Genomic DNA, 16281 nt, shown 5'->3' with positions numbered 1-16281 from the left:
TGGCTTTGACGCTGGCTTCTCACATCGAGGCAGCGAATAACAGTGAAATATAAGTTAAATACATTACCCTAGCTTCGCAAAAAGGCACACTTAGTGGGGAGGAAAAGCTTATATACTAGGAGCTTAGAGCCCTAACCAGTACCACATTTTGTTAAGGAATGAGATACTACACCCCTTTTAAAGCAAAGTATACGCACACTACATTCTTGAACTGAAGAATAGATGATAATACAGCCAAGGCAGCTCAAAAAACAATTTAATACAACGTGGTCGCTGTACAAGGACTTGCAAAATTGGGCAGATTATATTCATCTCGGAATGATATTCTATACTTTCGACTCGGGTTATCGAGTGTTGAGCTCTGAAAGAGTTGATAAATGTCTGAAGTACTAGTAATCTTCGACAGCCCGGGTAACTGTACCCGAGATCCTCCATCCGTAACATCTAGACTCAAGTGATCAAGCGACCACTTTCTTTAAACATCCATCTTCCCAACTGGATGAAAGTCATCATATTAAAGGCATGTATCATTGGCAGATTCAACCATTGCCTATTATGTCCTAGCCAAAATGGCCGGTCCAACGTGATAAGTGGTGTTCGATGCCTACCACGCCAGGGAACTGCTTGGAGCTATTTTTTGCTTTCTGACACAGTTAATGAACTCGAACGGTTAACAAAAGCATTTTCGATATCTGGATTTTATGCATACAGCAAATCTGTTGGAAACAGCCAAAAGAGGAAGTCTGGAGTTTCTCCTTCGCCCTCCGACACTACGGCTGGGCTTGTGAACTCATCTTGGACCAAATTCGCACCTCAGCTTGGCCTTTTCTCATTGATATCTGTTAGTGCTGAATGCTCAATAAGCATCCTCAAACGATAGCGACAACTTCACCCTTCACATTTAGCCCTTATATCGCTCGAGTTCTTTGTCGAGCGACGAGTGAGATGGGATGGCGAATACCTGTTCCATTGTTATTCGCTCATATGCTATAATACCGTTCTGAATCCACTACAGTTCTACGATCATACAGGCGGATTCTCAAGAATAGTACATGTATTACTACTTATTTCCGCCATTTCCATGCGGCATGGGGTCAAACTCGGGTACATGTACCCGAGTCGGAAAAAATCATCTCGCCGCTAGAAAGGAGCAGTATATATGGCCTCTAGTGTTGGAGTTAGGACGCTAATCATTTGTTTCTCTGTTTAACTCCAGACAATACCTTAAATATCAGCCAAACTATCAATTGATGCTTCACCTGTGGTCGCGCATTCTCTATCGTAGTCCAACACCCCGAGTAACAGTCTTGGCCTTTTCCCAACCGCAAGTCCTCAGTTGTAAGGCAAGGGCTTTGAATTCAGCGACACAGAGAGCAGATTCTAGCTCCTCGATCAAAGATAAAATGACCAAGACAGTACCGACGACATCATTGCGCTATGCGGATGTGAGTATCTTCTACTTTCAAGAAGGATCACCAAAAGCCCTGAGCGCTTATTTACCACCCAACAGGTCGCAGTTACATACACCGCAGACCAATTTCAGGGCATCTATCGAGGCAAACAATACCATGAACCAGACTTCGCAGAAGTCCTTAAACGTGCCAAAGAAAATGGCTGCGAAAAGATCATGCTCACTACCATGACCCTCCCAGGAGCTCATGAGAACTGGAAAGTCGTGAAAGAATTCCCGGACATGTGCACCATGACATTAGGGGTGCATCCGTATCATGCGGGCGAGATATACGCCGAAAATGAGGGAAGCAAGTATCTTCAAAACCTTCGCGAGCTTGGAGAAACCCTTCGAGCCGAGAACCCGTCGCCGCTAGTGGCTTTCGGAGAGATTGGACTTGACTATGAGTATCTGGACCGTGCCGATAAAGCGATACAGCAGCGTGCTTTCCGTGATCAGCTCGATATGGCCGTTGAAATGCAGTTACCTCTTTTTCTACACGTGCGCGAGTCGTGTGCTGATTTCATTTCGATCATCCGACCTTACTTGTCCAAGTTGCCGCGCGGTGGCCTGGTGCATTCTTTCGCTGGGTCGAAGGAGGAGATGTTGCAGTTGGTTGAGTTGGGCTTTGACATCAGTGTCAATGGTGTTTGTTTCCGTACTGAAGAACAACTGGAGATGGTCTGCCACATTCCCTTGGACAAACTGCAGCTTGAGACCGATGCTCCGTGGTGTGAGATCCAAAACAATGACGAGAAAATTGCCCCATACCTCACCAATGCAAAGCCATTACCTCCGTCTCGCAAGCACAACAAGTTTATTCTGGGTCAGATGGTCAAGACGAGAAATGAGAGCTGCACAATTAAACGTGTTGCTCTGGTTGTGGCCGGCTTGAAAGGGATCTCATTAGAGGAGGTCTCACGGGCGGCGTGGAATAACAGTGTTAGGATGTTCGGTTTAGGGGTACAGGGCCAGTGATATAGAGAACCTTTTGCTTATGCCTTACTATAGAATATCGAGTACATAGAAATATGCGCACATACATACATGGGATTCACGTTCGAGCAGACGCTATACCTTTATACGTACAATACATTTAATCTCGATAGTTGAGACGTGACGGATAATTCACAAGTGTAAATGGTATCTCCTCGAGTACATGGGTGAGCGAAGAGGCAAAAAGTAGGGGCGAAACGAACTGTGCTGGTGAATCCTGAGAGACACACCATGGCTGCACAAACTTGGAAATAACGCTGTTTATGGGTTGTATCTAGTACCGTAGCCACATAATTGGGTGGAATGGACGACACAATCGCACGCCCTGGTCGGTTGGGGAGAGGCCAAAAGAGACACTCACTACCTGTTATTGGGTGCCAACACGTATATCCATGCTATACTATACATACTGCACACTGGTCCGTGATGCGATCCACATGAGAGGCGATTGAGGTAAGATGAGGCGACACGCCACTGTAGAAGCTCATCGAACAGTAGTGGTCACTCGGCCCAAGACACTGTCCAAAGCGCACCTTAGACCTGGGTACCGCATTCCGTGTGATACAATCGTGGGGGCAGGAGTAAAGTGCCCAGTGCTCTTCCAAGCTTTCTCTTTGTTGGTGGATTGGCCCGAGGCACCCAGGCTGCGAGGGCCCCGGGAGTATAAACACACCCCAAACCCCCCCCCCCCCTTCCTCCTTTCCCCTTCCTTTCGATTCTCTTCCCTCACGAAGTTCCTTCTCTATATCTTTTTCTATGACTTCAACGGCAAACACCGCTCATATCTGATCGCCAGCGACTTTTCAACTGTCATCCGATGTATCTCTTCGCAAGTGACGACTTGAATCTTGGGCTAATCTCACTTTACTTCTTCTCTTCATGGAAGAGAGTCTAAAGCACCTGGTGTCTGCCTGTACGTGTTCTGGAATTATCAACAAATAAGTGATGTTAGTCTCAAATGGTTATCTGCCGATACATTGATGCAAAGACTCTTTTTCATGCTTTCAAGGCAGGCGACAGTTCTATTTATTGCTCGCGATTAGCAACGAGAAAAGGATAACAGAAAAAACACCGAGTATTAACACTACTTCATCATGTTCGCTTCCCCAAAAATTCTAGATTGCGTCTATAAGCAAGCGCTCTTCCCAACGTCATTACAACATCTCCCCAAGAGTTTCGTCGTACTCAATACTCAACTCTGATGTCTTCGCCGTAACAACAACATAGTTACTCAATAGCCTCAAGCGGAGTCCTACCTCACGGTAGATGAAATAATACAACCATTTCCGACGGAATGCCCCGAGGTTCTCATCGTGATGGGAGGAGATGTAACGGCGGGCGTTGTGAGGGTCATTTGAGGGCTGCAGGGGTATTGGTATTCGGGGGAGAATTTGCAAGAAGGAGTTGCCACTGCCAAGTTGAGATTTGTTTTTAATGTAGATCTGCCTTACGTTAGTATCCGAATGATTGGAGATTGTCATTACGGGAAATACTTAACATACATCAAGCAGCCCACTGAGATTATCGCAATCTACCTCCTGAAACATATATGATTCCGCCAATCCCTAGACGACACTCAGCAAAACCCAGCTACATCTTCTTTTAGATCACCCAAGCATCAGAATTATGCACTACGACAGTGACAGCTGTTCCCTGGCCACCTCCGACTTCATCGATTTGGTGTGGCTCCTTGTATTCGGAGAGGAGCTTGAGGCGTCCACTGGAAATACTCCCAAGTGCGAAGAGAACTAATTAATGAGCACAGTTGCCCACAAAATGAGATATTCCGAAACATGCCTACTCACCTTCATAGCCAGCGTAGAGATGTTGACCTTGATCACTGTTAGAAGAGGATCACTACGTACTTATATTCCCTTGCTTTCTCGGCGCTAAATTCTCATCGCATGACAACGAGTGGATTTTCTAGTATCGTATGCATGCGTGGCGCAAGGCTACCCTAGGCTCTCCTTGTGCCTTAAGTTGACCGTGCCTTATCCAAGAGCACCATTGAACTCTGAAATTTAGAGAAAACGAATGCCCCGAGAGTATAACCCAAGGCCCTTTCTTCAGCCAGTCAATTACACAACCCTTCCCGCGCCACAAGAGCGTTGGGTCTCGTATTTTAGTTAACAAGCTGGATATTAAAATCACCTGTCATGGGTTTAATCATGGAGAGATACTTTGAAAGACCGCTTAAAACTTCCCCGAATATGTTATGCTTCCAATATGCTCTTTACCCCAAATACAGAAGTTTGAGGACAGTCATCTACAAGAGGAATATCACACCATACTACTGTGAAAGACCCACTATCTCCGCAACCCTGCAGAAATCCCCGAGCGATCCCATCGGGTGTCAGAAAGGATAAATCACCTGCAGAAGAGGCCGACACCTCAGGTCCAGTCTGCAGTAGGTTGGTGATGATGACCTGTAACTGCCTCTTCTGGTATAGCGGACCAGCTCCGCACGAGATCTGCACTAGTCCCAAACCGGCAGGCTTCGATAAGAATCCGCGGAATTAATAATCCCAGCACTGCTGACTCAGACCATGTATAACTCTTCGATATATATACTCATCATTTCCATACAAAGCAATGCACCGATAAGCCCCAAGCGCACCAACAACTTCCTCCCCTCTACACACGCCAGGACCAGGACCAGGACCAGTATTTACTACCGACTGAAGAGAAGGCATAAACAACATTCATACCACGCAAAATGGCAGACACAGACGACCTCACCCTAACAATCCACCACCAAAGCAAACCCCACACCCTCACCCTCCCCTCAACCTCAACGCTCCAAGACCTTTCCAACACAATCGCCACAACCCTCCACATCCCCCCCGAAACGCAAAAGCTCCTTATATCCCCGAAACCCGGCATGCAAAAAGCCCCATTCCCCCCAACCCCGCTAAGGACACTCCCACTCAGCTCCCCGAAATTCAAAATCACCCTCCTCGGCACCCCAACAAAAGCCATCGAGACCCTGCACGCGCAGTCTGAGGAAACCGCACGCCGCGCCTCAGCGCGCGCATCGGCCTTCGCAGCAGCCGCGAAGCATAAACCAGCCCGGACGGCCGGTAGTGGCGGCGGCGTACATACGCTCTCTGATTCGGGTAGTTCGTATACCTTCCACCGGCTGTTGCCGTTGTCGTATTTGCCTCGTCCGGAACGGTCGCTGGAGTTTTTGAAGCGGTTGCGGGACGATCCGGGGATCAAGGCTGCGATGGCGAAGCATAAGTTCTCTGTGCCGGTGTTGACGGAGATGAATCCTGCGGAGCATACGACGATGGAATCGCGGACGCTGGGGTTGAATCGGAATAAAGGGGAGGTGATTGAGTTGCGGTTGCGTACGGATGCGTATGATGGGTATCGCGATTATCGGACTATCCGGAAGACGTTGTGTCATGAGCTGGCGCATTGTGTGCATAGTGACCATGATCGGGCATTTTGGGACCTGACGGCGCAGATTGAGAAGGAGGTGGAGAGGGCTGATTGGAAGCATGGAGGGAATAGATTGACTGGGCAGGACTTTTATGTGCCGGAGGATTGGGAGGCGGAGAAGGATATGGAGGTTGTTGATGAGTGTGGGTGGACTGGGGGCGAGTTTGTGCTGGGTGGATTGAGGGAGGATGAGGTAGGAATGAGGACTGGGGCGCAGGGTGTTGAAGGAAGGAGAGAGATGTTGGCGAGGGCTGCAGAGGAGAGGATGAGGAAGAAGAGAGACGATGAGGGTAGAGAGGGTGGTAATTGATGTGGTTTGGGTTGGATTGGATTTGTGTGTATATTTATTCTTACTACCTTGTATATGAACTAATGATAATGAAGACATGACTGCATTAGAGCTACTTGTTTTATATACCTTGCACCAGATATAGCATGGACAGGTCAGACGTATGTGACTCGTTTATACCTGTTCGTTGACAAACAATCCCGCCATGCCCTGTCCGGTACCAATGCACATACTCGTGACCAGCACCTTCTTCTTAGTCCGTCTTGCCTCGCTAAGAACTGTGCAGATCTGGCGAGCACCCGTGGCACCCAGGGGATGGCCGAGAGCAATGGCACCACCGCGGGGGTTGACCTTGGCATGATCCAGGCCAAGGTTCTGCAAACAGTAGACGGCCATCGAAGCAAAGGCCTCGTTGATCTCGTAGATATCGATGTCATCCTTGTTCAAGTTGAACTTGGAGAGGAGCTTGGGGATAGCAGCGGTAGGGCCGATACCCATGATGCGAGGGGGAACGCCAGCAACGGTGGCACCACAAAACTTAGCCAGGATAGGCTGGTTAAGCTCGATGGCCCTGGAGCGACGCATGAGCAGGATAGCGGCAGCTTCTTCATATTAGCATTCAATCAGAGCATCGAGCGTGAATGAACTCACCGCCGTCGGTCACCTGGCTGGAGTTGCCACCGGTGCTCCGGTTGCCGAACTTGGGGAAAGCCGGTCGGATCTTGCCAAGAGACTCGGCCGTCGTTCCATACCGGATGCCCTCATCTTTGGTCAAAGTAACCTGCTTGACCTCGCCGGTCTTGGGGTCCTTCACCTTGGTGGTGATAGGGACGATCTCATCATCGAACCACCCAGCCTTCTGGGCCTCTTCCGCACGGCGGTACGACTCAGCGGCATACTTGTCCTGAATCTCACGGCTGATGTTGAAGTCTGATCCGACGTTTTCGGAAGTCTGGCCCATGGGCTGCAGGCAGTCGGCCGACTCCTGGTTCTTAAGGACTTCCTCGCTGAAAGGCTGGACTGGCTCACCACCGGCAGACATCAACTCAGCACCAAGGGCGATACCGACATCGATCTGACCCAACGTGATCTGGTTGGCAATGTCTTGAACAGCCTTGAGGCCGGAGGAGCAGAATCGGTTGACGGACGATGCGCCGGATGTGTTGGGGATGCCAGCCGCAAGGGAGGCGGCACGGAGGAGATAGGGGGCCTTGCCGTCGTTGACCTGTGCGTTGTCAGTATGAATCCTCTCTTAGCTGAGGTTCAGAAAACGTACATTACCCAAGCAGACATCCTCAACCAAAGCAGGGTCGATCTTGGACTTGTCTATAACCTCCTTCAACAAAGAGTGGACTATGTAGTCCAACTGTGTGTCCTTGAATCCACCCTTGACGGCCTTAGTCAGAGGAGTACGCAGAGCAAGCGTGATGACTACATCGTCAGGATTTTTCTGGGTGCTGCGTAAGTCAGTATATTTCTCCCATGTGATGCGGACGGCAACTTACATGGCGGAAAGGCCAGTGTTTCCTCCCTTGAGGTGGCTGAGAATAGAATTCAAACGATCTGTGGCCATGGTGTGTATTCTATGTGTCTAACAAGACCGTGTTAGCAATTCCGCAGTTTGGCATTTGATGCAGAAGCAGCGATAGAAGCAACACGGGGACAGCTAAATCATTCTGTAGCAGCGGTATGGACCTATGCGGGGAAGGACGGTGGTCTAGACCGCTTCACTTGTGAGAGGGTATTGGGAGAACACAGCATCACTTACCAAGTTATGATTAACTCCGGTGAGAGAAAGTAGAGGGATTGTGGAGGGACAAAAGAGTTGTAATATAGAAGAAAGGAGGAGAGCGAGGGTGACCTTTACCAGCAGCAACCGAGAAAGAGCCGAGGCTCATTTTGCTTTCCCCATACTAACCAGACTAAGATCGATCCGACTATTAAATCATTAATAATCGCCAAGCACCTTAGATTTGGTTTTCAACTGCAACTAAACTAAAGCGTTGAATAGAAGCTTGGACTAAATTTAAAATTAAATTCTACAAAACCATGTGAAACCGTAGCATAATCAGCAAAAATCGAACGAACTCCGAGACACCTGTCCCGTCCATACCGCGCCATCCTCCAAGCAATCCCGTCCAATAAGTGAATTATTCTATACAGATTTCCCACATGCCTACAAGCGATTTTGCAGATCCTCATTGCTGACTACGCTACCGATCTCCGACCAGCTGGCTGGGGTGGCGACTCCTTGTGTCGACCGTCCATGGTCACTCAATGTGCCATCTGACCATTCATCCGCAGCAGACTCATAAATTTGACTGAAGCTACCAGCCGTCGACGGTGTAGACGGTCGTTCGTGGTGTTCGGCGCCAGTAGAATCTAAGTCCGACAGATCGGAAAAGGGCGATCCCAAATCACGGCCGGTTTCGTTCGTCGAAGGACCCGGATGAGCAAAAAGCACTTCAGAATAACCCTCTGTATGACTCGACGACCGCGAAAGTGGCCGCTCGACCTCCTCGGTACGATTCAGCGTAGACGTTGAGAAGTCCATATCTGAGGTCTCGGAAGTGGGTGTGTAGTCAATAAGCGCTGCAGAAGCTGCACCTGCGGCTGCGGCTGCTGGTATTGCCACTTGCAGGTTCTTCCTCGAAAGAGCAGCGCCAGTGGTCTGCGTCTCGGCCATAGGGGTCTGAGGACCATTGTTTTTACCGCGCTGAATAGCCTGTGATGGTGCCACTTCCACGCCGGTAGAGTTACCCAGTCCTCCAGAAGAATCCGGACTCTCGGTCCGAAGCAAACGGCCATCGTCATCAACAAGTGCATCGAACGATCCTGCGGGAGCACTTTCTCGTCTTTTCCGGTGTTCTTCAAGCACGGAACGTCGTCGTTGGAGCTCTTCCCTTGCTATCCGCCTACGCTCTTCAGCTTCCGGGCCCAGCTCCTCAGTCATAGATATGTCTTGCCTCATAGGTGAGGCAGAGGTTGGAGGGTGGATCTCATCGCCGAGATTGTGCAATGCGACGGCAATCTTTCGCCGTGAGGTGTTGACCCATTGTCGAAACTGGGGAGATTCATAAACTGCAATACCCGCAGCAACGAGTGCTGAAACAGTGATAATAATTCCTACCAACGTGAGGGAGCGTTAGCTACCTAGCTCCTACCAAGGAGGCCCATATCAACCATCTACTGATAAGCACACCGCCCGGCTGAGCCGGCCAACGAGCTCGTAGGATATAGATAAAGAGAAGAGGAGATGTAAACTTACCTTTCGCAACCGGTGTTGGCATCTTGACCTCCCGTGGTCAAATTGTGTCGTTTCCCTCCTCTAACCGACCATGTCAGGCAGCCAAGTAAAAGGAAGGCGATGTGAGCGTCATCAGATGCGCGGCACCCCGCGGGCCGCCACGTGACGTCAACACAGCCCTTATCCGGAAGCCCTACCGTCCGCTTTGGGCATTCCGTTGTTTTTCCCCTCCGCGCCGGACATCAACATTGTTCTTGGTCTCGATTGAGGGCCTGTTTACCACCGCCATTGCCGTTGCTATACATATAAACACTTATCTACAGTGAATATGTCTCGGCCATCATCCATTTCCCAGCGTCCCTTGACGCTCACCGAGGAATTGGAAAAGCTTGAACAATCTATCACCCTGACCCTGCAAGGTAAACAGCGATAAGACACCAGGTCAAGGAATATCATTAACCAATACTTTTTCCAGAAATCGACCACAATTTCAGCCAGGCCCATCGAATAGTTACAACTAGTATCCTGCCCCTCGTCGAGAAATATGCAGAGCATTCCCACGATGTCTGGGAAGGCGCCAAATTCTGGAAGCAATTCTTTGAGGCGAGCGCAAATGTCTCCTTATCGGGCTACGAGGAACGACCCAACGAAGACACATTGCAAGAACAAAGTGTAACAGAAGACGACACAACTGCCGATGCCACACCGAGCAAGCTTACGGACACCGGCACATACGACACACCCTTGTCCGAACATCTAGATATCAACCACCGCCCGGACGACCTGGAACTGACCTCGCTGAGCCTGTCCTCGCATAGTACGCCCCGACCGCCCGTGTTTGATCGACCAAATGATAACGACACGACCGTGACGTCATCTATCGCCCGGCCGTCGCCGTATGAGGCTCTGAAGAGGGAAATGGACGAGGGCGACGCGCCCTTTGAAGGCGAGGATGACGATCTCCCCACTACCCCCGGAAGACCTTTCCGCCCTCAGGGATATTCATTTAACCCTCGCGACGAGCTAATGTCCTCGTCGCCATTTATTCCTCCGGTGTCCCATGGAAAGTTTTCTACGGCAAGCAAGAGCCCAGCCGATCCGGTCTTGCATCGTCTCCAGGACAAGACGTATCGAGTCCAAGCCACCCCGCTCGGAAAGGACTATGGAGCAGGCCGCTCTAAGTTCACTATTACACCGAAACACTCCGCGTCCAAACATGGCTATGATGATTCTCCGATCTCCAGCCCTGAACCCGAAGCACCCCAGCTTCATGCGGAAATTTTCTCTTCGCCTCTCAAAACCCCCGGTACCAACCGGAAGCGACGTACAAGTAGCCATTTGCGTGTTACACCAAAGCCTGGGATTAGTGTGTTGACACCGGTAAAGAGTGGTGGCACAAACCGACCGGTATGGGACAGCGACGACGACTTCGACAATGACGAGGACGAGGATCTGGGGCCGAGTCCGCCGAAAACAATGCAGTTCCATATTCCCCAGAGCAGGTTAATGAAGACTCCAGGTTAGTCCGCTTAGTCCGGTGTAATCTCACAGGCTGACTGATGATTCACAGCAAAAGAAGCATCCAGACGGATCGTCGAGGATTTGCTATTTACCGCCGGGGCAAATGACACAACAGACGATATTGCGGCCGAACAGAGCCCTAGCATCATCCAAAGGGTCCAGCGTATAGAGGATGAAACGTTTTGAATTGGTGAGGCTGGGCGGTCCATAGTTTTAGCAGTCATGTAAGACACATAAGCATGATCTACCATCTAAGCGGTATCCGTTAGAGAATGCCGGGACAGCAAAACATCCCATTGCTAAGCGGTAGACTAATACATCACACACAAAAGGTGGAAGCCGCATTACACAAAAGTCTGACGTCGACACAGGCAATGCAAAGGCCGGGCATCCCAGGCATCCACACATAACACATCTCCGACAGCAACTAAGGACTAACTTCGAACCTGCGGAATGAACGGGGTAAAAAGAAAATAGAGAATTACATAGGCATACTGCAAACACATGAAGGGTATTGAGCATGAGGCACTGGTCATGAGGGGTTCGGGAAGGGATGACATGTCAGGAGTGGTGACAGAAATCGGCATATATGTACATAGGTCGAGTTGATGAGACTTGGGGTATTCTAATGGCAGAAGAGAAACCGAAGAACATTGTCCAAAAATAAAGAAAGGAAAACAAAAAGGAAAAGCCTCGAAGCCTGATGCCAGACCAAGCTTTGAACGGACTTGCAAGGAGAGGGATATTCTATCATTGCAGACCCATGAACACCTCTTGACAATTTTCCACCAAAAACTTCAACACATCATTCTTCTTTTGCACATCCGTCATCTCACGGGCCAAACTCTGCGGTCTCATGATGGTTGGAGCAAACACAACTGCAATATTCTGGCTGGTCATCAAATTCTCCTTCTCACGCTCAACCACACGCTTCAAGTGGAACATAAGGAATTCGAGCACATCGCGGTGGACTCTGGGCAGTTCCAGAAGGCACTTCTGCAGGGTCTCGATCCGCTCAGGTTGCGAAGTGATCTCGCCGGTTTCAATGATTTTTTCGTACACATCAAATGTAATCAATGGATTGGGTAGCTTTCGGAAGTATTGCTTTAAGGCCGATGTCACCGCATGAATATCAAGGTCGGGATCCGAGATATCATAATCCTGCGGCTGCCGCTCAAACCCATCTCGGATAGTCTGAATCGCCGAGCTGGCACCTGACTTGCGGTAGATCCCTTCCATGTCCATGCCTAAAGCGAAAGTTAGTTGACACCATGACAAAGCCAGGAATAAAGGCGTACCTCGTAGTTCAACCTCCTGAATGCAACGAGTGATGATGGCAGGAATGATACTCTTTTCGTGTTCCATCCGCTGCTCCAAGTCGGTGCCAAAGAGGCCTGAAATCCCTTAGTTAACGCGAATCAGATAAAATAATCGATGAGACATACCTGTTGGGGCCACTTCGGCCAGAGCTGGAACACTGTCAGTTGTTGGCATCCTTGTGCCAGCCTGCTTATTCCGCTGGTTTCCAAAGAATCCAAATCCTTGACGGCTAGGGTCCTGCGTCTGGGACCGTGGCAGACCAGGGACAGCTTCTGTGGCGCTCTCACTCGTACCAAATGCACGATTGAGGCCCTTGGTGACACCCTTGGCGACGTTTTGGCCCCCCTTCTTCCAGTTGAACTTGCGAGGTTGTCCCTTCCGAATGCTGACAACTTGGGGCCCGGGAACAATGGTGGCTGGCTCTGCCTCTTCGGACATGTTGGCTGTCGACACCGATGGGGCCAAGTCATTACTGCCCGCCTTCAGCGCGTCGATGGAAGACAGCGACTTCTCTTTTCCATGTGAATAAATCCCGAGACCATTCGCACCTCGGTTGCCCTCTGACGAATTGGCTTTATAGAGCTCCTGGATTTGGTGCACAAGCTGGTTGTTCAATTCAGCCAACTGGGCATTCTTTGAGGACAGCTGTTCGAATTCCTGGAAGCTCTTGTCCTTCATACGGTTGAAGTTTGCGAGTTCTTCGGCAGTCTCGTTGCGTTTCTGAACCAGTTCCTCGATCTGAGGTGTGAAGGAGTCCTTCAATTTCTGGATTGACTCGACAAACTCCCGCAATACCTGATTCGTAAGCTTACCAAGGTCCAGAGTGCCGCCTCCACCACGCTTCTCAGCTTCGAGGTGATCGGTCAGTACCGAAAGCTCTCGCATGACAATCTCCTTCCGAGCGTCCAGCACAACCATGGTAGAACGTTTCTCATTAAGCTCCGTGTTAACTTGCTTCACGTCCGCAGTGGCGTTCAGCATAGCCTCCATTTCAACAATCCTATGGTCACGCTCAAGGACCCGCTGGCGCTCTTTGCGCAGCTCACTCCGCAACCAAGCCACTTCTTCAGGCCCGCCGCTCTCTGGGGCGGGACTTCCAACGTCTTGAAATGGAGTACTCCCATTGACCGGCGACTTGGGCCATTTAGCATCCATGGACAAGCGAGAACCTTTATCACTGAAGCTGCGACCATGGTGCGCCGAATGTGAGAAACGACGCAAGAACGATTCGCTATTCTGTGCCGACAGAGGGTCGTCAGATGACATAAGTCGAGCCATATCCTCATCCATAGAAAAGTCGCCCCCTCCACTGTAACGTAAAACCGATGAAGACCCCGCACGGTCTACCTGGCGCTGTAGGTCGGGCTGATGGAAGGTGTTGATTGAATTCGGGCGCGGCGGCTTCGACTGCTGCAAGTTGGTATCATTGCGTGAAGCCCGAGGGGATTCACCTAGTTTAGGTGAGCCCTTAGCTCTGTCAAGCCACGGTTCACCAGGGGCAATTGATTGTGGGCGAGGGGACACGCCGGGCTCCTTTCTGGTAAGGTGCAGTTTGCTTTCCAACGAGTCCCCGCGCTTGGGAGGATGCTGCATACTACCAGAGGACAGGAACGATCGCGCAGAGTCCAAGGACCCGCTATTCTCGTGCAAGCGACGAAGCTCATGCGATGGCCGAATAGGTGGGACTACAGAGCTATCTCCCGTTAATATGTCCCGGTGAGGAGTAGCTGACGACCTCATACTCTCAGGGCTCGAATTGGAGAACGTGCTGGTCTCCTTGTGGCCAGAGGGCAAGTCGGACCGGGAACTCTGAATAGAGCCTGATCTTGCACGTCTCGGAAGTTCTGGCGGCACTCTGGAGTCATCACTGGTTGTTGGGCGAGAGTACGTGCTTGTATCATCTTGCCGCCAGCGGGCGGTGTCAACGTCAACACGCTCGCGGCCCTTCTCTTGATACGCGATGTGCGGTGATGAGCTACCCGATGGCACCGATTCTGTCCCCTCTCTAGGGGACCGATGCAGTGAACCGGGAGATTTAGAATGCTGAGGCGACCGCTGTTCTTCAGAAGGATCAAATGCAAGGGGAATAAGGAATTCTCCGGCATCATTTTCGGGTTCGCGTGGCACCACCGAGTGGCGGTTACTACGATACGTGCTGGAAGGAAGGATTAAGTTGTCTAAGGCAGATCCCAGTTAATAAGTATCTCTCAGCTTTGTTAAGGGAATGTTACCTTGATCGGCAGCCGTACGAGTATCAGAGGGGCCCGGCATCCTTCCCGCGTCCAGCACAGGCACTGCGCCTCGCGATGACCCCTCTGTGACTAGTTCTGCATACGCATCCGGTACCAAGTCGTCTGTGTGTCGTGCGTGATCGGCTTCCTCTGGGGGTAGCGAAGGCAGCGATTTGTCGAGTTTCACACCGGGCGCTGGCTTCTTCGAAGGCGCAGCTGCACGGTTTCTCTTTCTGCGCCGTTGCATTAAAGATTCATGACAGTCCATGCAGAAGATGCCCTGTGACGTCCGTGCATAGCGCAAATTTTCGATCTTCCGTTTACAATTTCGGCATCGGAAGCACTGCGCGCAAAATGCTTGTTCTCCGGTCAAGATGGCCAAGTCTTCAATTTTGTTCCCGCAGGAACTGCAGCTGTACGTGCAATTGCTACATATCAGTGAGCCGTCACCGAGGAGGAGGAGATGGGCGTCTGAGTCGAGGAGTGTGCCACAGGTACTGCAGCAAAAGCATTCAATATGCCATCGATTGCCCGCTGTTAACTATCAGCTTCTAATCCGATATGGCTATCCCAAGTGTGAACTTACCCAGCTCGAAGGCTTTTCCCTCTTCCAAAATCTAGTGGAAGGCACCGAAATTAGTATACGTCACATATCTCAATACCGACTGGCCTCGCATACCTCTCCACAGCCTTTACAGGGAAATGGCGTGTCGTCCTGTTCCATAGGAGACTCTGGGTACACCGCAGGAGACTCCATCCTCTTCCACTATGTGACGCCCGATGAAGGGGTAAGAAAGTATAATATGGGCCGCGAAAGGTTTACCAAGGTACGAAAATTATCAATGACGACGCTCGGGGCGCGCCCGCGGTGTTGCTACCAAACGCTTTCACGACACAGGGGTGAGGTAGTAAGACCAAGTCGTGCATCCGACAGCAAAGAGAATCACAATATTAAGCGAAAGCAAGGTTGTCACGTAGCGACGTACGGTAGGAAAATGCTGGAACTCTAGGGAGGGGAGGGCGGTAGGTAGCAGTAGTCGGTGGGAGGAAATCAAACACGACGGGGTGCAATTTCCGCTAGAGAAAGTAATAAAAAGCTCTCGAGCCTATAGTAAGCAAAGGAGACGACGTCAGTATCAGGACAAGATCGACAAAAGTCCATCGCAGACGAAACTGAGGGGTGGGTGGTCAAAGGTGGTGTTGAGGAAGAAGTACCCCAGATCGTAGGACCAGGGGTAGGGGAGAAGAGGGGAGGGGGGGGAATGGACAGGGCTGGACTACCCATGCAGAAGGACACTGTAGATCTCAACGACGGAATTTCGAGCTATCCCAATGGGATAAGAAAGAAGATATACACCAAACCAGTCCAAAACTCAGACAAGGAAACAACAGGGGGGAGGGAACGGAAAGAAATAAACCGTGGTGATTGCGAAACCAAGAAAAGTGAGAGAGAGGAAAATGAAACACACCAAACGGTGAGCGACTGTTTCAGATAAACTTCGGCGACAGAACGCGGAAAAACGAACCCCTCGGGAGCCAACTCAGGTGTTGGCGCAACACTCAGGAACAGGGGGAAGGCCGCTTGCGATGTGCCAATTAGGTCATTAGATATTAATAGTGAAGAGTAAAACAGAAAAAGGGAAATGAAAGGGAAAACAGGCGATCCCAATGGGGAAAAGGCGTGGAAATGAACAGGGAAGAGGTAACGGGAAAGTGAGAGAGGAAAGACGGTCTGGATTCTCGCGTTCGAGCCCCAAGAAAAAGTCACGCCCCTTCCCCATAC

The 16281-nt window shown here is 50.4% G+C and overlaps 8 protein-coding genes across 8 annotated transcripts; 3 read left to right on the top strand and 5 right to left on the bottom strand.

The window, feature by feature from the left end:
• Window positions 1–1076: 1076 nt before the first annotated feature.
• Window positions 1077–2623, top strand: BDV38DRAFT_232843 (TatD family hydrolase). The gene is made up of 2 exons (XM_032053087.1): window positions 1077–1445; window positions 1511–2623. The coding sequence occupies exons 1-2, from the start codon at window positions 1251–1253 to the stop codon at window positions 2426–2428; spliced, it is 1113 nt and encodes a 370-aa protein (XP_031919204.1). The 5' UTR covers window positions 1077–1250; the 3' UTR covers window positions 2429–2623.
• A 564-nt stretch (window positions 2624–3187) lies between these two features.
• On the bottom strand, window positions 3188–4385 carry BDV38DRAFT_232842 (uncharacterized protein). The gene is made up of 3 exons (XM_032053086.1): window positions 3949–4385; window positions 3460–3888; window positions 3188–3393 (listed from the first exon to the last, which is right to left on the bottom strand). Exons 1-2 carry the CDS (start codon window positions 3991–3993, stop codon window positions 3601–3603), a joined length of 333 nt encoding a protein of 110 aa, XP_031919203.1. The 5' UTR covers window positions 3994–4385; the 3' UTR covers window positions 3188–3393; window positions 3460–3600.
• Window positions 4386–4987: 602 nt separating this feature from the next.
• On the top strand, window positions 4988–6276 carry BDV38DRAFT_61907 (putative zinc metalloproteinase). Its single transcript, XM_032063653.1, has one exon. The coding sequence runs from the start codon at window positions 5163–5165 to the stop codon at window positions 6198–6200; it is 1038 nt and encodes a 345-aa protein (XP_031919202.1). The 5' UTR covers window positions 4988–5162; the 3' UTR covers window positions 6201–6276.
• kat1 (putative 3-ketoacyl-CoA ketothiolase (Kat1)) lies at window positions 6277–8195 on the bottom strand. Its single transcript, XM_032063652.1, has 5 exons — window positions 8047–8195; window positions 7685–7762; window positions 7456–7636; window positions 6831–7404; window positions 6277–6781 (listed from the first exon to the last, which is right to left on the bottom strand). Exons 2-5 carry the CDS (start codon window positions 7750–7752, stop codon window positions 6354–6356), a joined length of 1251 nt encoding a protein of 416 aa, XP_031919201.1. The 5' UTR covers window positions 7753–7762; window positions 8047–8195; the 3' UTR covers window positions 6277–6353.
• BDV38DRAFT_61910 (uncharacterized protein) lies at window positions 7814–9628 on the bottom strand. The gene is made up of 2 exons (XM_032063654.1): window positions 9448–9628; window positions 7814–9305 (listed from the first exon to the last, which is right to left on the bottom strand). The coding sequence occupies exons 1-2, from the start codon at window positions 9467–9469 to the stop codon at window positions 8356–8358; spliced, it is 972 nt and encodes a 323-aa protein (XP_031919200.1). The 5' UTR covers window positions 9470–9628; the 3' UTR covers window positions 7814–8355.
• A 34-nt stretch (window positions 9629–9662) lies between these two features.
• On the top strand, window positions 9663–11147 carry BDV38DRAFT_61876 (DASH complex subunit ASK1). Its single transcript, XM_032063650.1, has 3 exons — window positions 9663–9845; window positions 9902–10945; window positions 10997–11147. The coding sequence occupies exons 1-3, from the start codon at window positions 9755–9757 to the stop codon at window positions 11131–11133; spliced, it is 1272 nt and encodes a 423-aa protein (XP_031919199.1). The 5' UTR covers window positions 9663–9754; the 3' UTR covers window positions 11134–11147.
• On the bottom strand, window positions 10967–11583 carry BDV38DRAFT_61892 (uncharacterized protein). The gene has a single exon (XM_032063651.1). The coding sequence runs from the start codon at window positions 11467–11469 to the stop codon at window positions 11161–11163; it is 309 nt and encodes a 102-aa protein (XP_031919198.1). The 5' UTR covers window positions 11470–11583; the 3' UTR covers window positions 10967–11160.
• A 114-nt stretch (window positions 11584–11697) lies between these two features.
• Window positions 11698–15255, bottom strand: BDV38DRAFT_277162 (putative Rho GTPase activator Rga; the record flags this gene model as incomplete). Its single annotated transcript, XM_032058417.1, has 6 exons — window positions 11698–12194; window positions 12246–12341; window positions 12393–14444; window positions 14499–15032; window positions 15085–15115; window positions 15178–15255. 6 exons carry the CDS (start codon window positions 15253–15255, stop codon window positions 11698–11700), a joined length of 3288 nt encoding a protein of 1095 aa, XP_031919197.1.
• Window positions 15256–16281: the final 1026 nt, after the last annotated feature.

Source organism: Aspergillus pseudotamarii, assembly GCF_009193445.1.
Source record: "Aspergillus pseudotamarii strain CBS 117625 unplaced genomic scaffold BDV38scaffold_2, whole genome shotgun sequence".
NCBI classification, from domain to species: domain Eukaryota; kingdom Fungi; phylum Ascomycota; class Eurotiomycetes; order Eurotiales; family Aspergillaceae; genus Aspergillus; species Aspergillus pseudotamarii.
Note: the sequence above shows the minus strand (reverse complement) of the source record. Positions and strands in the feature narration are given on the sequence as shown.